At 52.2% G+C, this 26,077-nt stretch overlaps 1 protein-coding gene across 2 annotated transcripts; it reads left to right on the plus strand.

Annotated features, from left to right (window-relative positions):
- Positions 1-2,014: 2,014 nt before the first annotated feature.
- TMEM130 (transmembrane protein 130) lies at positions 2,015-25,359 on the plus strand. 2 transcript variants are annotated; one of them, XM_012455491.3, is made up of 8 exons: positions 2,015-2,171; positions 9,354-9,659; positions 11,794-11,953; positions 15,681-15,847; positions 16,535-16,619; positions 20,262-20,464; positions 23,500-23,612; positions 23,950-25,359. In XM_012455491.3, the coding sequence occupies exons 1-8, from the start codon at positions 2,087-2,089 to the stop codon at positions 24,136-24,138; spliced, it is 1,308 nt and encodes a 435-aa protein (XP_012310914.2). In that variant the 5' UTR covers positions 2,015-2,086; the 3' UTR covers positions 24,139-25,359. The 2 variants fall into 2 exon arrangements, with proteins under 2 accessions (XP_012310914.2, XP_012310915.2); XM_012455492.3 differs by having other exon boundaries at positions 23,986-25,359.
- The last annotated feature ends 718 nt before the right edge of the window (positions 25,360-26,077 follow it).

Genomic DNA, 26,077 nt, shown 5'->3' on the forward strand with positions numbered 1-26,077 from the left:
TTTTTCCATGAATGGGTGTTTGGAGGGATGGTTTCGGGATGATTCAAGCACATTACACTTATTATGTACTTTATTTCTATTATGATTACTTACTCACCATCATGCAGAATCAGCGGGAGCCCTGAGCTTGTTTTCCTGCAACTAGACAGTCCCATCTGGGGGTGATGGGAGACAGTGACAGATCATCGGGCATTAGATTCTCATAAGGAACTTGCAACCCAGATCCCTCACAGGCGCGGTTCACAATAAGGTTTGCGCTCCTAGGAAACTCTCAAGCCATGCTGATCTGACAGGAGGTGGAGCTCCTTGTGGCTCACAGGCTGCTCACCTCCTGCTGAGCAGCCAGGCCATGTACTGGTACTGGCAGCCAGGGACTTGGAGACCCCTGCTTTAGACGCCTTGATGCCAATGTAGTGGGAGGAAGGGGGTGCAGTGATTGTCCATCAGTGCCTCATGGGCCAGAGAGGAGGTCAAAGGCCCTCACTGTGTGGGAGGATCCCTTGCCCAGGTATGTAGCAAAGCAGAAGCACAGCTGGGACCAGAGCCCACTAGGCTTCCAGCTTTTTTTTTTTTTTTTTTTTGAGACTGAGTTTCGCTCTTGTTACCCAGACTGGAGTGCAATGGCGCAATCTCGGCTCACTGCAACCTCCACCTCCCGGGTTCATGTGTTTCTCCTGCATCAACCTCCTGAGTAGCTGGGATTACAGGCGGGTGCCACCACACCCAGCTAATTTTATGTATTTTTAGTAGAGACGGGGTTTCACTATGTTGGCCAGGCTGGTCTCAAACTCTTGACCTGGTGATCTGCCCACCTCAGCCTCCCAAAGTGCTAGGATTACAGGCGTGAACCACTGTGCCCAGCCTGGGCTTCCAGCCTTTAAGGCCAGCCAGGCCCCTCCAGCTTCTAGGAGAGCCCAGCCCTGCTCCCCCAAGGCAAATGGCAGTAGCTGTGTAGGCTGGTCACCTCTCACAGTGGTTGCCTGACTCCCACAAGGCCCTTAGTGACAAAGAAGTGGCCCTGGGCCCAGATAAGGGCAGGAGCCCGATCTTACAGCAGCTGTGAGAGGGTAAACTGGGGAATGACATCAAGCACAGCGTAGGGGCCACCACTCAGGACCCTCTTTCAAGAAGGGGCAGGAGGCTGGGCACAGTGGCTCACACCTGTAATCCCAGCATTTTGGGAGGCCGAGGTGAGAGGATGACTTGAGGCCAGGAGTTCGAGACCAACCTAGCCTACATGGAGAAACTCAGTCTCTACTAAAAATACAAAAATTAGCTGGGCCTAGTGGCGGGCACCTTTAGTCCCAACTACTCGGGAGGCTGAGGCAGGAGAATCTCTTGAACTTGGGAGGGGGAGATTGCAGTGAGCCGAGATCAGATAATTGCACTCCAACCCGGGACAGAGCAAGACTCCATCTCAAGGCATAAAAAAGGGGCAAGAAGCGTTTCAAGGCCTTTTGCCCAGTGCCTGGTGCACCCTAAGCACTCAACAGTTCTTGAATGAGGAGCAGCCTCCCGGAGCCGCGAGTGTGCAGAGAGAAGGCACCTGGAGGGAGCCCCAAGGGACTTGCAGGCGTCTTACAGCGCAGTGCACACCCCTTGGGACGCTGATTCAGAGCCCGCGGCCTCGGACTGGGCGGGGGGGAGGGGGGAGGGGTTCGGGGGAAGGGAAGGATGCAGGTGGGGGCGGGGTAGGGGGGTAAGAACGTGGGGAGGAGCCAGGGCGCAGGGAGGGAGCTTGGGGACCCCTAGAGGGGAGGCAAGCGGGGAGGGGCGATCGTGGACTCCTGGAGGGCACGCGGCCGTGGAGACAGACGCGGGAAGGGAGGACGCGGCTGGAGCAGGGGGCGGCGGGAGGAGGAGGAGGGCGCGTGGCGCGGCTGACGTGGGCCGGGGTCGCGCAGCGGGCTGTGCGCGGCAGCGGCGCGCAGCGACAGAGTCCCCCGGCGAGGACGAGCGAGCGCGGCGCCCGCACCTCCCTGTACCGCTCGCGCTGCGCGCCCCGAGGAGCAGCCACCGCCGTTCCCGATCTCGAGCCACATTCCCTCCGCGTCTGCCCCACACTCCTCCCGCTCCGGGCCCCGCCATGGTCCAGGCAGTGTGGTCGCGCCTCAACCGCATCCTCTGGCTCTCCTGCCTCCTGTCCTGGGCCCCGGCTGGGGTGGCCGCAGGTAAGGCGCTGGGTAGCCCGGCCTCCCTGCAGCCGCAGCCCACCCAGGGCCTGGAACCGTCTTCACGGGTGGGTGGGCCCGGAGCGGGGATGGCGGAGGTGGCACCGTGCACCCTGCGCGCATCTCTCTCCTCGGCGGAGGCCTCTGCGGCACCCTCTCCTCTTTCCTTTCCCCCAAAGTCACCTGGGCACTGGAGGGGGATCCCCGCACCCCCTGGATTCCTGCATCCACCCCCCGGATTCCTACTTCCACCCCCCGGGCTGGCCCTACCCTGGAAACCTCGTGGGAGTGACCGGCGCATCCCTCGAGGCCTGGGGACCATGCACCCTCTAAGGGAGGGAAGGACGAAGCCGGGAGACGGGGATGCACCCGGGACTGTCATCGAGCCACAATCCCCCACCCCACCCGCCTCCAGAGGGCACGGGATGGGCAGCGTTTTTGCCTTAAAATGTCGCCTCTTCTAGAGGGCTTTTCCACTCTGTTGGTGCTGGCTCTGGGGAGATGCGATTTTAGAGCCCAGGAGGCCAGGCTGCCATTTCCTCTCTGATGGTGATTTCCAAAATGGACCCGAAGCTGACAGGTTCCTGGGGTGTGTGTGTGGGGGGGCATTGTGTGTCTACTGCCCCCACATCCCCACCACCAGAAGGCCAGCACCCACCTTTCTGCCACATTTTGGGAAGCATAAAAGGACCCACATTGGGGACTTGTCGAGGGACAGGTGGGGTGTGGGCAGCTAAGGGGGTTGAATATTATCCAACAATTTCATACCCTCTCCCCTCACAAAAGAATCGGGGGGTGGGGAGAGAGAAGCGGGGGATCTCTAATGAAAATTTGTGACAAGGTAAAAGAAAACCTGCACCTCAGGGATGACTTAGATGAATTTTATGGGAATCGTGTTTGGTCAAGATCACCTGTTTCCTCCCGGAAATATAGAAGAGGGGTCTCTTGTTCATCAGGTTTATTTGTGTCCAGAGATCCTCAATGTGTCCTAAATTGAAAAAGAAAAAGAAAAAAAGAGAAAGGAACAAAAGTGAATTAATTCTTTGGAAATTGTGTGGTTCCCATTCTAGCCAATCTCACTGTTGATACGGTCAAAATCACAGTGGCTGGGAGTGAGGCTGGGAAACATATCTTCTCCCTCACCCATGGGGGAGACCTTTCTACCCTTCCCCTTTCTGAGGTCTGCATGAACTAGGGATGTGTAAGTCAAAAGTCCATGTACTGGACAGTTAATTAATTCCGGGTTGTGTTATCCAGACTTTAGAAGTACTCTTGGAAAGTGTTTTGGGTAGTCTGCGTGTTCTGTGGGAAAGGACTGGTGTAGCCATTTTCTAGAATGTTCAGGGCCCCACATGCTGTGTTACTGGGAAAGGTGGGTGTTTCTTCCATGGGCCAAGCTTTGGGGTGGTTGCCCCTTCTCTTTTTGCTTTTGCCCCTTCAGCTCTGGGTGACTTGAGGGGGCCATGGAGTCCCCTAAACCTCTGCCTTGGCTGCTCCGTACCATGCCCGGCTAATGTTTTACATTTTTTTTTTTTTTTTTTGAGACAGAATCTCACTCTGTCACCAGGCTGTAGTGCAGTGGCGCAATCTCACCTCACTGCAACCTCCGCCTCCTGTGTTCAAGTGATTCTCCTGCCTCAGCCTCCCGAGAAGCTGGGATTACAGGCGCGTGCCACCATGCTCAGCTAAATGTCACTTGGATGCCCAAACCTGGAAAGATGAATTTTTTTTGTTCTGAGATGGAGACTTGCTCTGTTGCCCAGGCTGGAATACAGCGGCACGATCTTGGCTCACTGCGTCAGCCTTCCTGATTCAAGCAATTCTCCTGCCTCAGCCTTCTGAGTAGCTGGGATTACAGGTGTCCGCCACCATGGCCAGCTAATTTTTGTATTTTTAATAGAGACAGGGTTTCACTATGTTGGCCAGGCTGGTCTCGAACCTCTGACCTCAGGTGATCTGCCCTCCTCATCCTCCCAAAGTGCTGGGATTACAGGTGTGAGCCACCGCCTGGAAAGATGAATTTGATGGGTAGAGCAGCAGGCCCTGTGATTGGTTCCTCAGCCACATTTGGCAAAGGCTTCATAATCCATTTCTACCCCGGATGTTCCGGCCATCTCTGTGAGCCCTGAGGAAAAGAGGCAGCATCACCCAGGAGCTGTGACACACCTGATTTTGAAAAAAACAGACTGAGAAAAAGTGCCCTTGGAACCTCTTTTGGCTTGGCAGGTGCGGGGGGCGGGGGAGGGCTGCTCCCATGAGCTGGGCCAGTGTCTGCAGCAATGCAGCAGACACAGCCCCTCCCTGCCCCTACCCATCCTCCCTCCCAGTCCCAGCTGGCTGCCCTCCTGATCCATTCCCCTGGCAACCGATCTGCGTGCTGACATGCGCCTGTTTCACTGCAGATGTGGTTTGGCCATTAGCATGCAGCCAAATGTCCCCGCCACCTGCCAGCCTCGCTCATGCCCACCCTCCTGGGGTGGGGTGGTGGGGTGGTGGGGAGGATGGGGAGGAGAGGAGAGTGCCAGGAGCCAGGGGGAGAAGGAAGGAGGGGTCTCTCGACCATGCATCTCTGTGCACAACCTGGCCAAATGCTGCCTCCCAGCCAAAGTGGGGGGAGAGCAGAGCTCAGCCAGGGTGGTACAGACTGGCTAGGTGGCCTCAGGCAGCAGCAGTGGCCATGTGGGCAGGGTCTCTCACTTTGTTGCCCAGGCTGAAGTACAGGGGCGCAATCATAGCTCACTGCAACCTTGAACTCCTGGGCTCAAGAGATCCTCCTGCCTCAGCCTTCCAAGTAGCTGGGGCAACAGGTGCATGCTACCATGCCTGGCTAATGTTTTACTTTTGAATTTTTTTTGAGACAGAGTCTCACTCTGTCACCAGGCTGGAGTGCAGTGCTGCGATCTCAGCTCACTGCAACCTCCGCCTTCCAGGTTCAAGTGATTCTCCTGCCTCAGCCTCCTGAGTAGCTGGGACTGCAGGCACGTGCCACCACGCCCAGCTCATTTTTTTGTATTTTTAGTAGAGACAGGGTTTCACCATGTTAGCCAGGATGGTCTCGATCTCGTGATCTCATGATCTGCCTGCCTCAGCCTCCCAAAGTGCTGGGATTACAGGCATAAGCCACTGCACCCGGTTTTAAATTATTTTTTGTAGATATGAGGTGGTACTATGTTGCTCAGGCTGACGTTAAACTCCTGGGCTCAAGTGACCCTCTGGCCTCAAAGTGCTGGGATTACAGGTGTGAGCAGACTGGGCCTGGCCTCAAATGCCTTTATAATTTAAGAAATAGCCCTGAAAGCAAGGGAAATGTGTAACGTGGGCCAAAGCAGCGAAGGCATGACGTGGGCCTGAGGAAAGGCTGGATCTGGAGTCCCTTGCAGGGACAGGTGATGTTGCTTCAAAGTGAATGAAATGAAGCTGAAAAAAATAATCTCAGAGTCACCTGGGCATTGGACGGGGCTCCCCTCGCCCCCTCGATTCCTGTGTCTACCCCTGGACTGGCCCTGCCCTGGAAACCATGAGAGAGTGGCTGGCATATCGTCAGATGCCTGGGGACCATGCACCCAATAAGGGAGGCGAGGGGAGGATGAGGCAGGAAGGCGGGGATGCATCACGGTCGGTCATTGGCCCACAACCCCCCCAGCTCCCAGGGAGCACGGGATGGGCAGTGTTTTCACCTTAAAATGTCACCTCATCTAAAGGGGTTTTCCACCCTGTTGGTGCTGGCTTTGGGGAGATGTAATTTTATCTTATTTATTTTTTTATTTTGAGACAGAGTTTCACTCTTGTTGCCCAGGCTGGAGTGCAGTGGCATGATCTTGGCTCACTGCAACCCCCATCTCCTGGGTTCAAGTGATTCTTCTGCCTCAGCCTCCTGAGCAGCTGGGATTATAGGCGCCTGCCACCACACCTGGCTAATTTTTGTATTTTTAGTAGAGACAGGGTTTCACCATGTTGGTCAGGCTGGTCTCGAACTCTTGACCTCAGGCAATCCACCCACCTCGGCCTCCCCAAGTGCTGGGACCACAGGTGTGAGCCGATGTGCCTGTAAAACTGAGAGATGCAATTTTAGAGCCCAGGAGGCCAGGCTGCTATTTCTTCTGGGAGTGATTTCCCAAATGGACCCAGAGCTGACAGGTTCCTGGGGGGACTTGGGGGAGGGGGACCTTGTGCCCACCCAGTCGTCCATCTACTGCCTCCATGTCCCTACCACCAGAAGGCCAGCACCCACCTTTCTGCCACATTTTGGGAAGCATAAAAGAACCCAGATTGGAGACTTGTCCAGGGACAGGTGGGAGGTGGGCAGTTAAGGAGGCTAAATATTATCCAACATTTTCATCTCCTCCCCCCTGATAAAATTGGTAAAGTCGGGCACTGTGGCTCACGCTGTAATCCCAGCACTTTGGGAGGCTGAGGCAGGCGGATCACCTGAGGTCTGGAGTTCGAGACCAGCCTGGCCAATGTGTTGAAACCCTGTCTCTACTAAAAATACAAAAAATTGGCCAGGTTTGGTGGTGGGTGCTTCTAATCCCAGCTACATGGGAGGCTGAGGCAGGAAAATTGCTTGAACCTGCACGGCAGGGGTGGGTAGGGGCGTGGTGGAGGTTAAAATGAGCAGAGATCACACCATTGCACTCCAGCCTGGGCAACAAGAGTGAAACTCCATCTCAAAAAAAAAAAAAAGAGTGGTAGAGAGAGGGTAAGGGATCTAATGAAAATTTGTAAAAGAAAAACAACAAGGTAAAATAGTTGAAATAGATGAAAAGGTGAAATAGTTGGCCTTTTGGCCGGGAGTGGTGGTTCATGCCTGTAATCCCAGCACTTTGGGAGGTCGAGGTGGGCGGATCACAAGGTCAGGAGTTCAAGAGCAGCCCGACCAACATGGAGAAACCCCATCTCTACTAAAAATACAAAAATTAGCCAGGCACGGTGGCGGGCACCTGTAATCCCAGGTACTTAGGAGGCTGAGACAGGAAAATCTCTTGAACCTGGGAGGCAGATATTGTAGTGAGCTGAGATTGCACCACTGCACTCCAGCCTGGGTGACAGAGTGAGACTCTGTCTCAAAATAAATAAAGGAATAGTTGGCTTTTCCTGTTGAAAGCCTAACAGGTCTTCTGTGAGGTCCCTCGAGGGAGGAGCCTACTCTGCATTTCTGGGTCCTCCCAGCACGGTGGGGATGGGGTCCGTGGAAGGGACTCAGTCAGTGCCATGTGGGTGAACAGTCTCCTGGGGCAGGACCAGGTAGGCTAGTCCCTCTGAGGCACCCTGCTCTCCAGGTGCCCCTTGGCAGCAGCAGTACCAAACACCTATTATGTGCTAAGCGCTGTGCCGGGCACAGGGAAGATGGAAATGATCCCTGCTCTAAAGGAGTTTGGAGCATAGCAGAGGAGGCAAAGAAACCTTCATTCTCACATGGTGTAGTGACAACAGTGGCCTCAGGCTGTTGGGGGAGAGCTGAGGGGGTGAAAGATTCAGGGAAGTGTTGTTGCTGTTTTCTTTTTGAGACAGAGTTTTGCTCTTGTTGCCCAGCTGCAGTGCAATGGTGCAATCTCGGCTCACTGCAACGTCCACCTCCTGGGCTCAAGCGATACTCCTGCCTCAGCCTCCCGAGTAGCTGGGATTACAGGTGTGCACCACCATTTTTGTATTTTTAGTAGACATGGGGTTTTACCAAGTTGACCAAACTGGTCTCGAACTCCCGACCTCAAGTGATCCGCCTACCTCGGCCTCCCAAAGTTCTGGGATTACAGGCATGAACCACAGCGCCTGGCCAACAGCTGAATCCTTTAACCCCGACAGAGAGGGAGAAATGAAGAGAGGAGGAATCCAGAGGCATGAGACCAGCACTGTCCAATAGATCTCTGGGCAATGTGGTTAAGCATGCTGGTTCGTGCCTGTAATCCCAGCACTTTGGAAGGCCAAGGCAGGGGGATTGCTTGAAGCCAGGAGTTTGAGACTAGCCTGGGCAACATAGTGAGATCCTGTCTCTACCAAAAAATGAAAAAATCAGCCATGCGTGGTGACTTGCACCTACAATCCCAGCTACTAGGGAGGCTGAGGTGGGAGGATCACTTGAGCCCAGGAGGTTGAGCTGCAGTGAGCTGTGATCATGCCACTGCACCGCAGCCCTGGATGACAGAGGGAGACCTGGTCTCCAAATGAAATCAAGCAGTTCTGGGTGATGGCAGAAATGTTTTCTGTGTGCCCTGTCCAGAAGCGTAGCCACTAAACCAAGGCCTTGCCTGGCTGACGTGAAAAGAAAATATAATTTGGGCAGCCTGTGCAACATACTGAGACCCTGTCTCTACAAAAATAAAATAAAAAATTGGCCAGGTGTGGTGGTGTGTGCCTGTAGCTTCAGCTATTTGGGAGGCTGAGGCAGGAGGATCACTTGATCCTGGAAGGTGGAGGCTGTAGTGAACTGTGATGATTATACTCCAGTCTGGGTGACAGAGTGAGACCCAGAGAAAGAAAGGAAGAAAGAGACAGACAGAGAAAGAAAGAGGGAAAGAGAGAGAGAAGAAGAAAGGAAGAAAGGAGGAAAAAAGGAAGAAAAGAAAAAAGAAAGAAGGAAAGAGAGAGAAGGAAGGGAGGAAGGGAAAGGAAAGGAAAGAAAGGAAAGAGAGAGAGAGGCCGGGCACGGCAGCCGGAGCCTGTAATCCCAGCACTGTGGGAGTCTGAGGCGGGCGGATCATGAGGTCAAGAGATGGAGACCATCTTGGCCAACATGGTGAAACCCTGTCTCTACTAAAAATACAAAAATTAGCCGGGCATCGTGGCACATGCCTGTAATCCCAGCTACTCGGGAGGCTGAGGCAGGAGAATTGCTTGAACCCGGGAGGTGGAGGTTGCAGTGAGCCAAGATCTTGCCACTGCACTCCAGCCTGGCAACAGAGTGAGACTCTGTCAGAAAAAAGAAAGAAAAAGAGATAGAGAGGAAGGAAGGAGAAATAACACTGTAAGAGGCTGTGATGGAGTCACAGGGGAGTCAGTGGGACTCAGGTTTGAACCCCAGTTTGATGTCACATTGGCTGAGTGACCCTTGGGCAAGTCACTTGAGCTGTCTGAGCCTCAGTTTCTCCACCTGGGAAACAGAATGGCTGATGGCAGCCCAGAGGTGACTGTGGGGCTCTTTGCCACATCCCTCCTGAAAGACAGTCTTTGTTTCTGGGCTCCTAGGCCTGTATGAACTCAATCTCACCACTGATAGCCCTGCCACCACGGGAGCGGAGGTGACCATCTCGGCCAGCCTGGTGGCCAAGGACAACGGCAGCCTGGCCCTGCCTACCGACGCCCACCTCTACCGCTTCCACTGGATCCACACCCCCCTGCTGCTCACCGGCAAGACGGAGGAGGGTCTCAGCTCCACCATCCGTGTGGTCAGCCACATGCCCGGGGACTTCCCTGTCTCCGTCTGGGTCACTGCTGCCGACTGCTGGATGTGCCAGCCCGTGGCCAGAGGCTTCGTGGTTCTCCCCATCACAGGTGAGGCTCACTCCCATTTGCTAGTTTGCCTTCGAACCCTTGGTGCAGAGAAAAACATCCAGCCTCACTAAGATCAATGCAGATTAGGCTCGTAGGTTCTTACCCTGGGTTGGTCGACTTAGAAAGGATCCAAAAATGGCAGCATTTCCACCCCTGCCCAACCAGCAAGTATTGTGCTAAAATGAACACTTAGAGCATGCGTGGCTGCTGAGGGCATCCATTAATACAGCCCTTTCGAGAGCGACTGGTCAATAGGTACTGATGGTTAGAAATTATTATAGTCTTGGCTGGGCACAGTGGCTCACGCCTGTAATCCCAGCACTTCGGGAGGCCGAGGCAGGTGGATCGCCTGAGATTGGGAGTTTGAGACCAGCCTGACCAATATGACAAAACCCCATCTCTACTAAAAATACAAAAATTAGCTGGGCGTGGTGGTGGGCACCTATAATCCCAGCCTTTCGGGAGGCTGAAGCAGGAGAATTGCTTGAACCTGGGAGGGCGGAGGTTGCCTTGAGCCGAGCGCACCACTGCACTCCAGCCTGGGAGACAGAGCCAGACTCTATCTCAAAAAAAAAAAGAAATTATTATAGTATTGGGGCCAATCTGTAATTTACTGGTTCTTTTCTCTTTATCACCTCTCTCTCTCTTTTCTGCCTCTCTGTGTCCCTCTCTTTGTTCTTTTTATCTCTCTGTCTCTTCCTCTCTGTCTCTGTCCCCTTTCTCTGTCTCTCACTGTGTCCCTCTCTGTCCCTCTCTCTGTTCTCTGTTTGTCTCTCTCTGTGTCTCTGTGTCTTTCTGTCTCTCTCCGTCTCAGTCTCTTTGTCTCTCTTTGTCTCTTTATCTTTCTCTCTCTCTGGCAGCCTCTCTTTCTCTCTCTGTCTCATTTTAAGAGAAGATGCCCCTTTAGCCTTTTGGACTTTACAGTCTAATAATAAAATTATCTTCAGAAAATCAACATGTATTTGGGTAACACCTTCTGCATTAAGATGTTCATTGCAGTCGTGTTTATAATAGCAAGAGAATTAGATAAACAAGCTAAGTGAGCAAGTGTTAGAAGACTGGCTAAATATAATGAAATCATGTGTACAACTATTAACAGTGAATCTTACAAATGAGTTTGTAATGCCATGGGGCATTACACATGCATGTAAAATTACATGTTAAGAAAGCAAAGCACAGAATTGTCTAATGAACCCGATAATCTGTATTTAATATATATGTGTACATTAAACACACACGCAAATACTTCCTCATACTTCAAAACAGCAACAGTGGTAGAGTTGAATGATTGTTCGCTTATTTTCTTATTTTATGTTTGAACATTTTCCAAATGCGCTTTATTGAATATATGCCTTCTTTACTTTCCACTTTTGCTAATTTTAATTATTTTTATTCTTTTTTTTTTGAGACAGAGTCTCCCTCTGTCTCCTAGGCTGGAGTGCAGTGGTGTGACCTCGGCTCACTGCAACCTCCACCTCTCAGTTCAAGCGATTCTCCTGCCTCAGCCTCCTGAGTAGCTGGGACTACAGGTGCCTGCCACCACGCCCAGCAAATATTTACATTTTTAGTAGAGATGGGGTTTCACCATGTTGGCCAGGATGGTCTGGAACTCCTGGCCCCAAGTGATCTGCCCTCCTTGGCCTCCCAAAGTGCTGGGATTACAGGCGTGAGCCACTGCGCTTCTCCAATTTTTTTTTTCTTTTTAGAGAAGTAGACACAGGACAGCGACCCCAGCGTGTTGGGTGTGGAACTGCGATCAGTGCAACTACTAATTTTTCTAGGCTCACCTGACATTCTGAAATATTTCCCAAAAGTTCCCTTCAAAGCCCATGCATTTCCTTCTGATCCTGGGCATCTTTTGTGCCAGAAAGTTGAGGGTCCTGGTGAGACGGGGACAGGAGAGAAAACAATCAATGTGACAGAGCCCTCTGGACCATGCAGCAGGGGGAGGATGTGGATGCCTCTGTGTTTAGGGGTCTTTGGGGAAGGAGGGTCCCCTCTCCCTGCCTAGCTCTGACAGCCAGAAGGTTGGGGCAGGGGACCAGTGGCTTTGCCAGCTGCCTTCAAGGTCTCTATCTGGCTCCCCACTCCCTGAATCTCCAAGACTCACCCTCCCATCTCTCTTCTCTCCCAGACTTCCTCGTGGGGGACCTTGTTGTTACCCAGAACACCTCCCTGCCCTGGCCCAGCTCCTATCTCACTAAGACGGTCCTTAAAGTCTCCTTCCTCCTCCACGACCCCAGCGACTTCCTCAAGACCGCCTCATTTCTCTACAGCTGGGACTTCGGGGACGGGTAGGTCCTCACCCCTCTGCTGGCCCTACAGCTGTCACCAGTGCCCCACAGTCCTGCACGCTGTGCAGGGTGCTCTGAATCTCCCCACTTTCCTTTCTTTTCTTTAAATTTTTTTTTGAGATACAGTCTCACTGTGTCATCTAGGCTGGAGTGCAGTGGCGCCATATCGGCCCACAGCAACCTCTGCCTCCTGGGTTCAAGCTATTCTCCTGCCTCAGCCTCCTCAGTAGCTGGAACTACAGGCATGCGCCATCACACCTGGCTAATTTTTTTTATTTTTGTTTTTTTGGTAGTCTTGGGATTACAGGTGTGAACCACCATGCTCGGCTAATGTTTTTTTTAGCAGAGACGGGGTTTTACCATGTTGGCCAGGCTGGTCTCGGACTCCTGACCTCAAGTGATCCTCCCACCTTGGCCTCCCAAAGTGCTGGGATTACAGGCGTGAACCACCGCGCCTGGCCTGAAACTCCCCACCTTTACCCCCTCATTCTCTCTTCCCTTCAAGCATCCCTCAAGCACCTCCTCTCTGCCAGGCCTGGGGATCCTGGGAAACACAGGCGAATCAGTCACTAGCCCTGCCTTTGTGGTGTTGTCACCTAATAGAGGAGGCCATTGGTGCCCAAAACAGCCCTTTAAGGAAGGTCAATCCCTTTAAAGTAGGATTTTTTTCTCATTTGATCTTGAAGGGCACCCAGCCAGCCATTGGTAGACACAAGGTAGAACCAGGTGCCCTGGTTTCATTTCTCTTCATTCCTCCTTTTGAACTTTTTGTCTTCCCCCATGTCTTTTTTTCATGGAGGAGAACCAGGTCTTGGTATGTTGCCCAGGCTGGTCTTGAACTCCTGGGCTCAAGTGATCCTCCCACCTCTGCCCCACTAAGTGCTGGGATTACAGGTGGGAGCCACTGTGCTCAGCTCGTGCCCTCCTTCCCTACCTCCCTCCTTTCTTTCTTTCTCTTTCTTTCTTTCTTTTTCTTTTTCTTTCTCTTTCCTTTTTTCTTTCTTTCTTTCTCTTTTTCTTCTCTTTCCCTCCCTTCCTTCCTTTCCTTCCTTTATCTTCCTCTCTTTCCTCTTTCTCTCTCTTTCCTTGTCTCTCTCCCCCTTCCCTCTCCCCCTCCTTTCCCTTCCTTCCAAAGTATTGGGATTACAGGGGTGAGCCACGGTGCCCAGCAAAACTCAGAATGTGGATTCCCTAACTCTTGGTGACAAAAGCAACCTGTGGTCACTTGGGCTAGTACAGTGGTGTGATTATAGATCACTGCTGCCTTGACCTCCCAGCCTCAAGCAATCCTCCCACCTCTGCCTCCTGAGTGGCTAGGACTACAGGCATGCACCACCAAGCCTAGATAATTTTAATTTTTTTTTCTAGAGACAGGGTCTTACCATGTTGCCAAGGCTGGCCTCAAACTCCTGGGCTCAAGCGATCCTTCCATATCAGCTTCCCAAAGTGTTCGGATTACAGGTGTAACCCACTGCCACTGTGCTTGACTTCCCCCACCCCCGGCTTTTTTTTTAGAGACAGGGTCTTGCTCTGTCACCCAGGCCAGTGGCACGAACCTGACTCACTGCAGCCTTGATCACTTGTGCTCAAGTAATCCTCTTGCCTCAACCTCTTGAGTAGCTGGGACCACAGGCATGTCCCACCACACCTGAATGGTTTTTAAAAATGTTTTGTAGAAATGGGTCTCACTATGTTGCCCAGGCAGGTCTTGAACTCCTGGCCTCAAGCCATCCTCTCACCTCGGCCTTCCAAAGCACTGGGATGACAGATGGGAGCCACCATGCCCGGTCAGATCATCTCTTTAGATGCCAAAAAAGTGTTCAGGTGAACAGAAATGGACATTCAATGTAATATCAGTAAACTAGAAAAAAGAAGTTGCTAGCACTAACAACTAACATTATACTGAGTGGAGAACTTAGAATATGTTTTTGTTTTTGGCTAGGCGTGGTGACTCATGCCTGTAATCCCAGCACTTTGGGAGGCTGAGGTGGGTGGATCACTTGAGGTCAGGAGTTTGAGACCAGCCTGGCCAACATGGCCAAAACCCATTTCTACTAAAAAAATATTAAAAAGTTAGCCAGGGCGTGGTGGCTCATGCCTGTAGTCCCAGCTACTCAGGAGGCTGTTATGGGAGAATCATTTGAACCTGGGAGGTGGAGGTTGCAGTGAGCCGAGATCGTGCCACTGCACTCCAGCCTGGGTGACAGAACAAGACTCCATCTCAAAAAAAAAAAAAAAAAAAGATGTGTTTTTGAGATAGGGTCTCACTCTGTTACCCAGGCTGGAGTGCAGTGGCACGTTCTTGGCTCACTGCAACCTCCACCTCCTGGCCTCAAGCGATCCTCCCATCTCAGCCTCCTGAGTAGCTGGGACCACAAGTCTGCAACATTACAGCCGGCTAATTTTTGTATTTTTTTTGTAGAGACGGGGTTTTGCCAAGTTACCCAGGCTGGTCTTAAACTTCTGGCCTCTAGCAGTCCTCCCACCTCAGCTTCCCAAAGTGTTGGTATTACAGGGGTGAGCCACTGTGCCTGGCAAAACTCAGAATATAGATTCCCTAACTCTTGGTGACAAAAGTGACCTGTGTTCAAACACCTTTGGGAATCATTCCATTGAGATGCTGGGGGACCCTGGCCCTGGATGCAGGAATAAGACAAGGGTGCTCCTTATCAGGGTCCTTCAATGTCATCCTGAAAGTTCTAACTTACTCAGTAGAGTCAAGAAAATAAGTGCAGGCCAGGCGCGGTGGCTCACACCTGTCATTCAGTGTTTTGAGAGGCCGAGGGGGTACGGGAGTCACTTGTGTCCAGGAATTCGAGACTAGTTTGGGCAACATAGTGAGACTTCATCTCTACAAAAAACACAAAAAGTAGCCAGGCATGGTGGTGCATGCCTGTAGTCCCAGCTACTTGGGAGGCTGAGGTGGTAGGATTGCTTGAGCCCAGGAGTTGAGAGACTGCAGTGAGCTATGATTGAACCACAGCACTCCAGCCTGGGCAACAGAGCAGAACCTTATCTCTAAAAAGAAAACAGAAAAAAGAGAGAGAAAAAGTGTAGTACAAATATGGAAAGCAGACAATTTGCAGCAAAGACTATTTACTTGAAAGATCTGGATGGCAGCTTTGTCCAATAGAACCCTTGGCTTGTCCAGGCACAGTGGCTCATGCCTGTAATCCCAGCACTTTGGGAGGCTGAGGCAGGAGGATCACTTGAACACAGGAGTTCAAGACCAGCCTGGGCAACATAGTGAGAACCTGTCTTTACAAAAAATCATCTATTAGCCAGGCACAGTGGTACACACCTGTGATTCCTGCTACTTGGGAGGCTGACGGAGTTCAAGGCTGCAGTGAGCCATGATTGTGCCATTGCGTGACAGAGTGAGACCCTGTCCCAATAAAAAACACAAACAAAACCAGCATTTTTGGCTATGTTCTGTCTCCACCCCGTGGTGCTGTTGAGCCCTTGGACTCTGGCTAATGTGAGAAATTCGTAATTGTACCTAATTTTAGGCCCTGTCTGGCCTGTTTCCTCATCTGGGAAATGCGCCGGCTGACCTGGAGCCCCAGCTGGCTCTAGGCTGCGATGACAGATGTGTTTACTGGTAGCTGGGAGTATCACTACACAGCCTCCCCTGACTCTATCAAGTCCCCTGAATCACTTCTGAGTTACAGGCAGGGGAAGCAACCCTCTGCTGTCTTGCTCCTCTCGCCTCCCTGTCTCCTAACAGGACCCAGATGGTGACTGAAGACGCCGTGGTCTATTATAATTATTCCATCATCGGGACCTTCACTGTGAAGCTCAAAGTGGTGGCAGAGTGGGAAGAGGTGAAGCCGGATGCCACGAAGGGTGTCATGCAGAAGACAGGGGACTTCTTTGCCTCACTGAAGCTACAGGGTGGGTCTCTGGGTGGGCGGATACAGTCTGAGCGTTCCAGAGCGGGGTCACCGTACGCACAGATCACAGTGGCTCTGGGCTAGACTCACACCCTGTCTTCTTGAGCCCCACAGACCTCTGAGGAGCATCTGTCATCACCCCTGCTTCAGAGAGGGCACTGAAGGCCACTGATGGGATCACATGGCCGTGCAGTGGCCGGACGGCCCCTGTTCCCTAGGCCTACCTGTTCACAGAGCCTGAGCCTGTGACCAGCTCTCTGCTGTGAATGGGCTGGTCCATGTTGATCCCCGTTCCCCGGCCCCATCAGCCTCCCACCAAGGCTCACCCAGGGTGGAAGGGTCTCCGTCTCTCCCTGGCTTTGGCGAGAGGGGGCTCTTGGGTGGCTGCAGAAGATGTCTTGGTTTTTGCTAATGGGATGGTGCTTTCCTGCGTGTGACACGGAGGATGAATCGGCGGCGGGCAGGACGGCCCTGTGTTTGCCTGCCTTTTCCAACTCCTCTGTGCCGGCTCCAGCACCTGCTGCTGATGGGGGAGGGCAGGACCCAGAGGAACTTTGCACAGAACTGTGACCCACTCTTAGGAGAGGGACAGAGGAGAGGACAGGGTGGCGGTCACTCCACCCTGCGCCCCAGGAGCCTTGACAACAGTCCTCAACCACCAGGTCTAATGCGGTTCTCTGCCTTACAGAAACCCTTCGAGGAATCCAAGTTTTGGGGCCCACCCTAATTCAGACCTTCCAAAAGATGACTGTGACCTTGAACTTCCTGGGGAGGTAAGTGGGCTCTGGAGTGCACTGTGGGTACCCTGTGGGCTCTGCACATCCACTGTCATGGTACGTCCAAGTCTGTTCCACTCTGTGACCAGCCCAGGTCTGGGACCTCAAGGAAGGAAAGGCAGTGCCACTCTGTCCTGAGGCTGGGCCATGGGGAAAAAATGGGCTCAGCTCTAGTCTTTATTTTATTTTTATTTTTATTTATTTTTTGAGACAGTGTCTCACTCTGTCACCCAGGCTGGAGTGCAGTGGTGCAATCTCGGCTCACTGCAACCTCCTCCTCCCAAGTTCAAGTGATTCTCCTGCCTCAGCCTCCCAAGTAGCTGGGATTACAGGTGCACACTGCCACGCCTGGCTAATTTTTTTGTAGTTTTAGTAGAGACGGGGTTTCATCCTGTTGGCCAGGATGGTCTCGATCTCCTGACCTCGTGATCTGCCCGTCTCGGCCTCCCAAGGTGCTGAGATTATAGGCGTGAGCCACCACACCCGGCCCTGTTTTTACTTTTTAGAAACAGGGTTTTACTCTGTCACCCAGGCTGGAGTGCAGTGGTACCATCACAGCTCACTGCAGCCTCGACCTCCTAGGCTTAAATGATTCTCCTGGCCAGGTGTGGTGGCTCACGCCTGTAATCCCAGCACTTTGGGAGGCCGAGGTGGGCAGATTGCCTGAAGTTAGGAGTTCAAGACCAGTCTGGCCAACATGGTGAAACCCCATCTCTACTAAAAGTTCAAAAAAAATTCGCTGGGCGTGGTGGTACATGTCTGTAATCCCTGCAACTCAGAAGGCTGAGGCAGGGGAATTGCTTGAACCAGGGAGGTGGAGGTTGCAGTGAGCTAATATCACGCCACTGCACTCTAGCCTGGGCGACAGAACGAGACCCTGTCTTAAGGAAAAAAAAAAAAAAGATTCTCCTACTTCAGCCTCCTGGGTGGATGGGACTACAGATGGGCACCACTGTGCCTGGCTAACTTTTAGTTTTTGTAGAGATGAGGATCTCGCTATGTTGCCCAGGCTGGTCTCAGACTTTTGGGCTCAAGTGATCCTCCCAACTTGGCCTTCCAAAGTGCTCGGATTACAGGCATGAGCCACCGCACCTAGCCCTCAGCTCAATTATTGAGGCAGGAGGGAGGACCTGCCTTTTGGGGCTGCATTCACCGTGGGCATGGAGGCAAAGGTGGGAAGGGAGCCCTCCCATGAGAAGCCCTCTGCGTATGACGTGGCCCGTTTTCCAGCCCCCGGCCTTTGCCCATGCGGTTCTTTCAGGGTTCCCTTCTCTCCCTCACATGTCCAGATGTTCCTCATTCTTCTAAACCCCTTGGAATGCCTGCCTTCAAAACCCTTTTCTGAGGCCAGGCGCTGTGACTCATGCCTGTAATCCCAGCTACTCGGGAGGCTGAGGCAGGGGAATTGCTTGATTCCGGGAGGTGGAGGTTGCAGTGAGCCAAGATCCTGCCACTGCACTCCAGCCTGGGCGACAGAGTGAGACTCTGACTAAAAACCAACCAACCAACCAACCAACCAACCAACCAACCAACCAACCAACCTCTTCTGCCCTTGAGCTTGCACCAGCTGGCAGAAGTTCATTGTGCATCTGTTTTGGACCAGGTGCTATTCTGGAAGCTTCCAGATCAGAGTAGAAAAGACAGAGCCAGTGCTTCCAAGGGTACTGTGTGCAGGGTGGGGCGCTCCACGTGACACAGAAGGAGATCATCCCAGGGGATTCTCATTAGCCCGTCTACTCAAGGTGGCCTGGCCCAGACTTGGCAAGAGCAGTGTCAGGCTGAGTGTTTAGTAAGTGAGGAGACGCAGAGGCCAAGTGCCCTCTGTCCATGAGAGTACCCCTCCTTGGGGCCCCTGGGAGGATAGAGCGGCAGATGTTAGCAGTCAGGGCCCAGGCCTTAAAGGACTCTCTTTTTTTTAAAGTTTATTTTATTTTATTGTTTTTTTCAGATGAAGTCTCACTTTGTTGCCCAGGCTGGAGTGCAATGGCACAATCTCAGCTCACTGCAACCTCCGCCTCCTGGGTTCAAGTGATTCTCTTGCCTCAGCCTCCTGAGTAGATGGGATTACAGGCATGTGCCACCATGCCGGCTAATTTATTTATTTTTTTTGAGACTGAATCTTGCTCTGTCACCCAGGCTGCAATGCAGTGGCATGATTTCGGCTTACCTAACCTCCGCCTCCTGGGTTCAAGTGATTCTCCTGCCTCAGCCTCCCAAGTAGCTGGGACTACAGGTGCATGTTACCTGACGCGCTCCTGACTATTCTTCCCTGGCTAATTTCTTTTTTTTGTATTTTCAGTGGAGACGGGTTTTTACCATGTTAGCCAGGATGGTCTCAATCTCCTGACCTCATGATCTGTCCACCTCGGCCTCCCAAAGTGCTGGGATTATAGGCATGAGCCACCACACCCAGCCAGCCCTTGAAGGATACTTGTCCCCACACAGAGACACATCAGAGGGATGCTAGGCCAGACAGAGAGTGAGCAACGAAGGCCGGGGGAAGAGGAAGATGAGCTATTAATAATTTAGGGGTGGGCTGGGCGCGGTGGCTCACACCTGTAATCCCAGCACTTTGGGAGGCTGAGGCAGGCAGATCACGAGGTCAAAAGATCGAGACCATCCTGGCCAAAATGGTGAAACTTCGTCTCTACTAAAATTAAAAAAATTAGCTGGGCGTGGTGGTACACGCCTGTAGTCCCAGCTACTTGGGAGGCTGAGGCAGGAGAATTGCTTGAACCTGGGAGGCAGTGGTTGCAGTGAGCCGAGATTGTGCCATTGCACTCTAACCTGGGCAACAGAGTGAGACTCCATCTCAAAAATAAATAAAATAAAATAAAATAATTAGTTGGGCATGGTGGCTGGTGCCTGTAGCCCATGGAGGCTGGGGCAGGAAGATGGCTTGAGCTCAGGAGTTGGAGGCTGCAGTAAGCTATGATCGAGCCACTGAATGTTAGCCTGGGTGATAGAATGAGACCCTGTCTCAAAAACAAACAAACAAAACCCACAAAATACGGGGTGCGCTTATTATTCCCCTGGGCTTCCAGGTAATACCATGTGGGCCATCAGACCACTCATCCTGCCTCCAGTGAGCAGTCTGTGTATATCTCTGTTTGCCTTTTCCACTTGGAATCCCCCTGGGGGTCCGGGACCATCTCTTTTGCACCACAGGGCAAAAATGCGTGTAGCTGAGTCCAGCACAGCTTGGTATCCTGTCCTATAAAGGACACTGAGGTTCATGCCCACCCGGCCTGCCTCTGTGCTGACGCTCTTTGCCGATCCTTTTCTAAAAAACCATTCCCGGCCAGGCATGGTGGCTCATGCCTGTAATCCCAACACTTTGGGAGGCTGAGGCGGGTGGATCGCTTGAGGTTGGGTTTGAGACCAGCCTGGCCAACATGGCGAAACCGCATCTCTACTAGAAATACAAATATTAGCTGGGTGTGGTGGTGGGTGCCTGGAGTCCCAGCTACTCGGGAGGCTGAAGCAGGAGAATCGCTTGAACCCGGGAGGCGGAGGTTGCAGTGAGCCAAGATTGTGTCACTGCACTCCAGCCTGGTGACAGAGTGAGACTCCATCTCAAAAATACAAAAACAAAAACAAAAACAAAAAACAAAAAAAATCATCCCCATTTCCCCGCAGCCCTCCTCTGACCGTGTGCTGGCGTCTCAAGCCTGAGTGCCTCCCACTGGAGGAAGGGGAGTGCCACCCTGTGTCGGTGGCCAGCACAGCATACAACCTGACCCACACCTTCAGGGACCCTGGGGACTACTGCTTCAGCATCCGGGCAGAGAATGTCATCAGCAAGACGCATCAGTACCACAGGATCCAGGTGTGGCCCTCCAGTAAGTGAACCTCGCCTTCTGCTCCAGTGCCACATGGACAGCACAAGCCTGTCCATCCCACCACCACCACCTGTACGCTCCTACCAGCCAGCCTTACCAAGACCCTCAGCAACAAAGTCCACCGGCATCAGCACCATCAGTAACTCTACTGACTCCAGTGATGACCAACATTAGCTTTGGCCAACTGCCAATACCACCACCACCAAACGCTCCAACCCCACCCGCAACCAACTGTGCCGACCCCAACACGGCACCCATCAATTCTACCAACATCGCCATCAGCACCAGCACCACTAACGGCTGTAACCGACTCAGCCACCACCCTGACCATATGCGCTCCTGACTATTCTTCCAGCACCACCAATGCCACCGCTAACGACTCTATCCAACATTCTCACCAAGTCACCTCAATGACCCCTGACCCTACCCACATCTATAAGCCCATGCCACCACCTGCCCCAATGCCAGCTCCATGGACCAAAACCATTCATGCCAATGTCCTCTCCCACATATTTCTAAGACCACACATGTCCCCACTGCAAACACTTTTGTACCAAATGAGCCACCATGATTGCAGCGTTCCCTCCCTCATCGCCATCACTGCTGCCCCAGCAGTTGCCACCACTAAAACCAGCATCCCCAACAGTAACTCTACTCAACTCTCAGTGTCGTAGTGAGTCTTCCAGGGAGAAGGAGTTGCATATAATTAATAAGGATGCCTGGGCTAGGCATGGTGGCTCCCAGGACTTTGGGAGACTGAGGCAGGTGGATTGATTGAACCCAGGAGTTGAGACCAGCTTGGGTAACATGGCAAAACTCTGTCTCTACAAAAAATAGAAAAATAGGCCAGGTGCAGCAGCTCATGCCTGTAATCCCAGCACTTTGAGAGGCTGAGGTGGGTGGATCACTTGAGGCCAGGGGATTGAGACCAGCCTGGCCAATGTGGTGAAACCCCATCTCTACTAAAAATACCAAAAATTAGCTGGGCGTGGTGATGTGTTGTAATCCCAGCTACTTGGGAGGCTGAGGCACGAGAATCCCCTGAACCCGGGAGGTGGAGGTTGCAGTAAGCTGAGATTGTGCCACTGCACTCCAACCTGGGCCACAGAGAGGCTCTTGTCTCAAAAAAAAAAAAAAAAAAAAAAAAAATATATATATATATATATAGAGAGAGAGAGAGATAGATAGGTAGATAGATAGATAGATAGATAGTGGCATGTGCCTGTAATCCCTGCTACTTGGGAAACTGATGTAGTAGGATCACTTGAGCTCGAGAGATTGAGGCTGCAGTGAGCCAAGATCGTACCACGGCACTCCAGCCTGAGCGACAGAGTGAGACCCTGTCAAAAAAAAAAAAAAAAAAAAAAAAAAAAGAGAGAGAGAGAGAGAGAAAAGGATGCCTAAACTTCTTTCTTAAAATACCCTTCCCAAACCATCATCAGGCCCAGCCCCTGGCTTATGGTTGCAGGCTTTGCTGACTACAGCATTGGGTTCTACACTTCATTTTTATGGAGGACTCTGGGAGCCCCAGAGAAGTACTTCCTTACATAGAGGAGAAAGTAGGATCTCAGGTCCTGAAGGTACCATCTTTCAGATGCCCAACCCAGTCCTACTTTTGATGCTACAAAAGGGGAAACTAAGGCACAGGGAGGCAATAAGACTGAATGTCAGCCTGAGCCTGACCCAGGCTTTCAGATTCCTGGTCCCGGGGTAGGAGTTAGTTCTTCCCAGTGCTCCCAAGCTCATGTCAAACTCTGCCAGCTGCACCTGTCTTCAGGGTTGGTCCTATGGATGCACCTGAAGCTGTCACTGTCCCCTCCAGTCTCCCTAATCCAACTCTGAACCCCTGAGAAGATGCTACACTCCATTTGGGACCTGGCTTACTTTGTGGCCATCATCAAGTCACTTGGGCCCTACTGTCCCTCAGCACCCTCTGGGTACCAAGTTACAATCAGGAACCCCCTGAATTCTGCAGAGAAGACAGCAGTACAGGTAATCAAAATCAATGCCAACTTTTCTTGCCAGACTCTCATGGCAGAGAGGGAGGGAAAAGGGAGAGGGAACTCACACTTCCTGATCACCTATCACATGTCACACATGTCAACACCCCTCGTCTTCTTGCATCTCCTTAGCAGTCTTGCAGGTCAGCATTAGCATGAGGTAGCCCGTTCAGAGCTAGGATTTGAACCCAGGACTGTTTAACTTTAGACACTGGACTCTTTCTACCATACCACTTCATATAGCAACAGGTTTAGTGGATGAGCCTGGAGTTGCCAGAGGGTGGGAAGCTGAAACAGAGGACACAGTACTGATTGGGTGACCTCACAACATGGCTGCCCTTCCCAAAAGAGTGTCGTCCAAGAGAGCAAGGAGGAAGCTATGGTGTCTTTTATGGCTTAGACTCAGGAGTCATGCACTGTCACTCCTTTCATCTGCTGTAGACTAGGAGCTGGTCACTGAGTCCAGCCCATACTCAAGGAGTGAGGAATTTAGCTGCCCCTCTTGGAAGTTGCTACCAAGTAAGCTGTGGATGTATGCTGAAAGCCTCGTGCTCAGACCCCAGTTTATTTTTTGTGAAGTCCTGTATTTTCCTATTGGGGTTGCCCAGTTGGGATGCATGTACATGAGGGTAAAAAAAATCACTGGTAGACTAGGAGTGGTGGCTCACGCCTATAATCCCAGCACTTTGGGAGGCCAAGGTCGGGAGTTTGAGACCAGCCTGACCAACATGGAGAAACCTAGTCTCTATTAAAAATACAAAAATTAGCAGAGTGTGGTAGCACATGCCTGTAATCCCAGCTACTCGGGAGGTGGAGGCAAGAGAATCGCTTGAATCTGGGAGGCGGAGGTTGCGGTGAGCTGAGATCATGCCCTTGCACTCCAGCCTGAGCAACAAGAGCGAAACTCTGTCTTGAAAGAAAAAAAAAAATCACCGGTGGGGCTTGACCATTTCCTCCTTTGTTATGCTTCCTTCCTGAGAACCAGCACTGTAGCACCAGCTACCCAGTCCTGTAATGTTACTCTTTCATTCCCAGGCATCCAGCCGGCTGTCTTCGCTTTCCCATGTGCTACACTTATCACTGTGATGTTGGCCTTCATCATGTACATGACCCTACGGAATGCTACTCAGCAAAAGGACATGGTGGAGGTGAGTACTCAGTGGGGTGGGGGCTGGACTACTGGGCCTTGTCTAGAAACAATCTTTAGAGAGGGTATGGGGGCCAGGCCAGGATGCCTGGAGGGGGTCTTGATGTTACAGTGAGGCTCTGGGACTTGGGTGATGTGCCCAAGAGGCATCTGTAGGCCAGGAAAAATTGCTAAGCTGGTGTCTCATCTGATTTATCTCCTATGTCCATCCCTTACATCTGTGTGGTGCCAGAAAGGTGTTTCTGTGCACTCTGCCTCCAGGCAGCTGAGCTCATAAGGCCACGTGATGGGGCTCCTGGTGGGTGGGTGATTGACCCATGGGGTTTTGTTCACCTTAGGTGGCTGATTTTGACTTTTCCCCCATGTCTGACAAGAACCCGGAGCCGCCCTCTGGGGTCAGGTGCTGCTGCCAGATGTGCTGTGGGCCCTTCTTGCTGGAGACTCCATCTGAGTACCTGGAAATTGTTCGTGAGAACCACGGGCTGCTCCCGCCCCTCTATAAGTCTGTCAAAACTTATACTGTGTGAACACTCCCCCTCCCCACCCCATCTCAGTGTTAACTGACTGCTGACTCGGAGTTTCTGGCAGGGTGGTGTGTACCACTGACCAGGAGGGGTTTATGTATGTGGGGCTGTTGGCCTGGTCAATCCATCCATCTGTACACATCCAGCCACTGCCACAAGCCCCTCTCTGTCACCCCTGCCCCCAGCCATTCACCCATCTGTACAGTCCAGCCACTGATGTAAGCCCCTCTCAGTTACCACTCCCTTGACCCCCTACCTTTGAAGAGGCTTCATGCAGGATTCTGACACTTGGGGTGCTCCATGTTCACTCCCAGGTGGGCCTGAATGCCCACTGCCCATTCCTCTCATGTTGGCATATCTGCTGTCCATTGGGGGTCCTCAGTTTCCTCCCTCAGACAGCCCTGTCTGTGCTAGAGAGCTAGAAAGAAGGTCGCAAAGGGTTAAAAATCCATAACTAAAGGTTTGTCGCATGGACGGCTACACTCACAGAGACAAGTGTGCATGTACACACACACACACGCAGATATAAACACAAGTGTCACATGGGCATTTCAGAGGATCTGTTCTGTGTCTGGTTAAGTCAGTTGCTGGGATGCACCCTGCACTTGAACTGAAAGGAAATTTGACCCTCTCCATGCAGCCCCAACAGGTCCTGGGCCTGGGCCCTCTTGTATGCTTTTTCTCTGCAGTTCCTGCTCCCTTTATAAGGCCACCCTAGTCCCGGCTTGCTGGCAGGGGGCTGGAGCAGGACTGACACTTAGTGAGTGCAGAGTGCTTTATAAATATCACCCTATTTTATCAAAACCCATGTGTGAAACTTTCATCGAGGTAAAGGCCTTGCCAAAGCAAGAGGTTGAGACAGTAGGGACTGGGGATCCCTGTGTGTGACAGGGGGCATTCTTGCCGGCCAGCTGCTCCCGAGGTGGCCTTGAGAAGGAAGAAGCAGGATGACAGAGCCTAAGCCGTGGAACCAGCCTGCGCCCTCCCCTCTGGCCCAGTGACCTGGGCGGTGGCTGAGGGAGACAATAATGGGGCCAGAAGTAGCCCGAGCCTGTTCAGGAAGGGAAGGACAGGACTGTGGGGTCCGGGCTCTGTTGCTGTAACCATCTGCTCCCAGGCTGTGTGCTGAAAATGGCATTGACATGATTGTGCAGCTCATTCTCATGAAACACTGCCATTGTTACTAAATAAAGCTTGTGTGCTCTGAATATAGCCAAGCATCGACGGCGTGGCCAGAGTCTCTTTTTTATGCATGGATGTTTTTGCCTTGCAGACAGCACAGCAAGTGTGCCGCACGGCAGGACGTCCCGCGTGTCCTCTGTGGTGAAGATACTGAATGGAGCCACTTCAGGTCCCTGGAGGTGGGGACAGCTGTCCCCAGGTGACCTGGACATACAAGCACAATCTGAGACCCGAGGGGGATTCTAGAGTCAGAGGGGGAACGTGGGCCACAGCTGGGGATGTGATGGACATGCAGACCCCTGGGCTTCCCTGATACCTGAACCAGTGCCTGGGGAGGGGGCCGCCACCTGTTTCACAAGCCCTCTGGGATCCTGGTCCATATCGAGTGTGAGAACTGCTCGTCTCTAGCAGGGCTTCCTACACTTTGAGGTTCACGAGAATTGCTGGAGATCTCGGTAAACAAGAATTTTCATTCAGGAGGTCTGCAGTAGGGCCTGGGATTCTGCATTTCTTTATTTTTATTTATTTATTTATTTTTTGAGACAGATTCTCTGTCACCCAGGCTGGAGTACAGTGGCATGATCATAGCTCACTGTAGCCTAGATCTCCTGGGCTCAAGTGATTCTCCCATCTCAGCCTTAACCAGATACTGAGTAGTTGGGACTATAGGTACATGCCACCACCTCTGGCTAATTTTCTGTTTATTTTTTGTTGAGACAAAGTCCCACTATGTTGCCCAGGCTGGTCTCGAACTCCTGAG

The sequence above is a fragment of the Aotus nancymaae genome, unplaced genomic scaffold, assembly GCF_030222135.1.
Source record: "Aotus nancymaae isolate 86718 unplaced genomic scaffold, 86718_ANA_hifiasm-v0.15.2.pri h1tg000015l_0, whole genome shotgun sequence".
Lineage (NCBI taxonomy): Eukaryota > Metazoa > Chordata > Mammalia > Primates > Aotidae > Aotus > Aotus nancymaae.

Bases quoted from the DNA above. Each gene is read 5' to 3' on its own strand.
- TMEM130 (XM_012455491.3), top strand. From the start codon at position 2,087: ATGGTCCAGGCAGTGTGGTCGCGCCTCAACCGCATCCTCTGGCTCTCC. The intron at 2,172-9,353 runs GTAAGGCGCTGG...CTGGGCTCCTAG, and splicing joins CCCGGCTGGGGTGGCCGCAG to GCCTGTATGAACTCAATCTC. The intron at 9,660-11,793 runs GTGAGGCTCACT...CTTCTCTCCCAG, and splicing joins CGTGGTTCTCCCCATCACAG to ACTTCCTCGTGGGGGACCTT.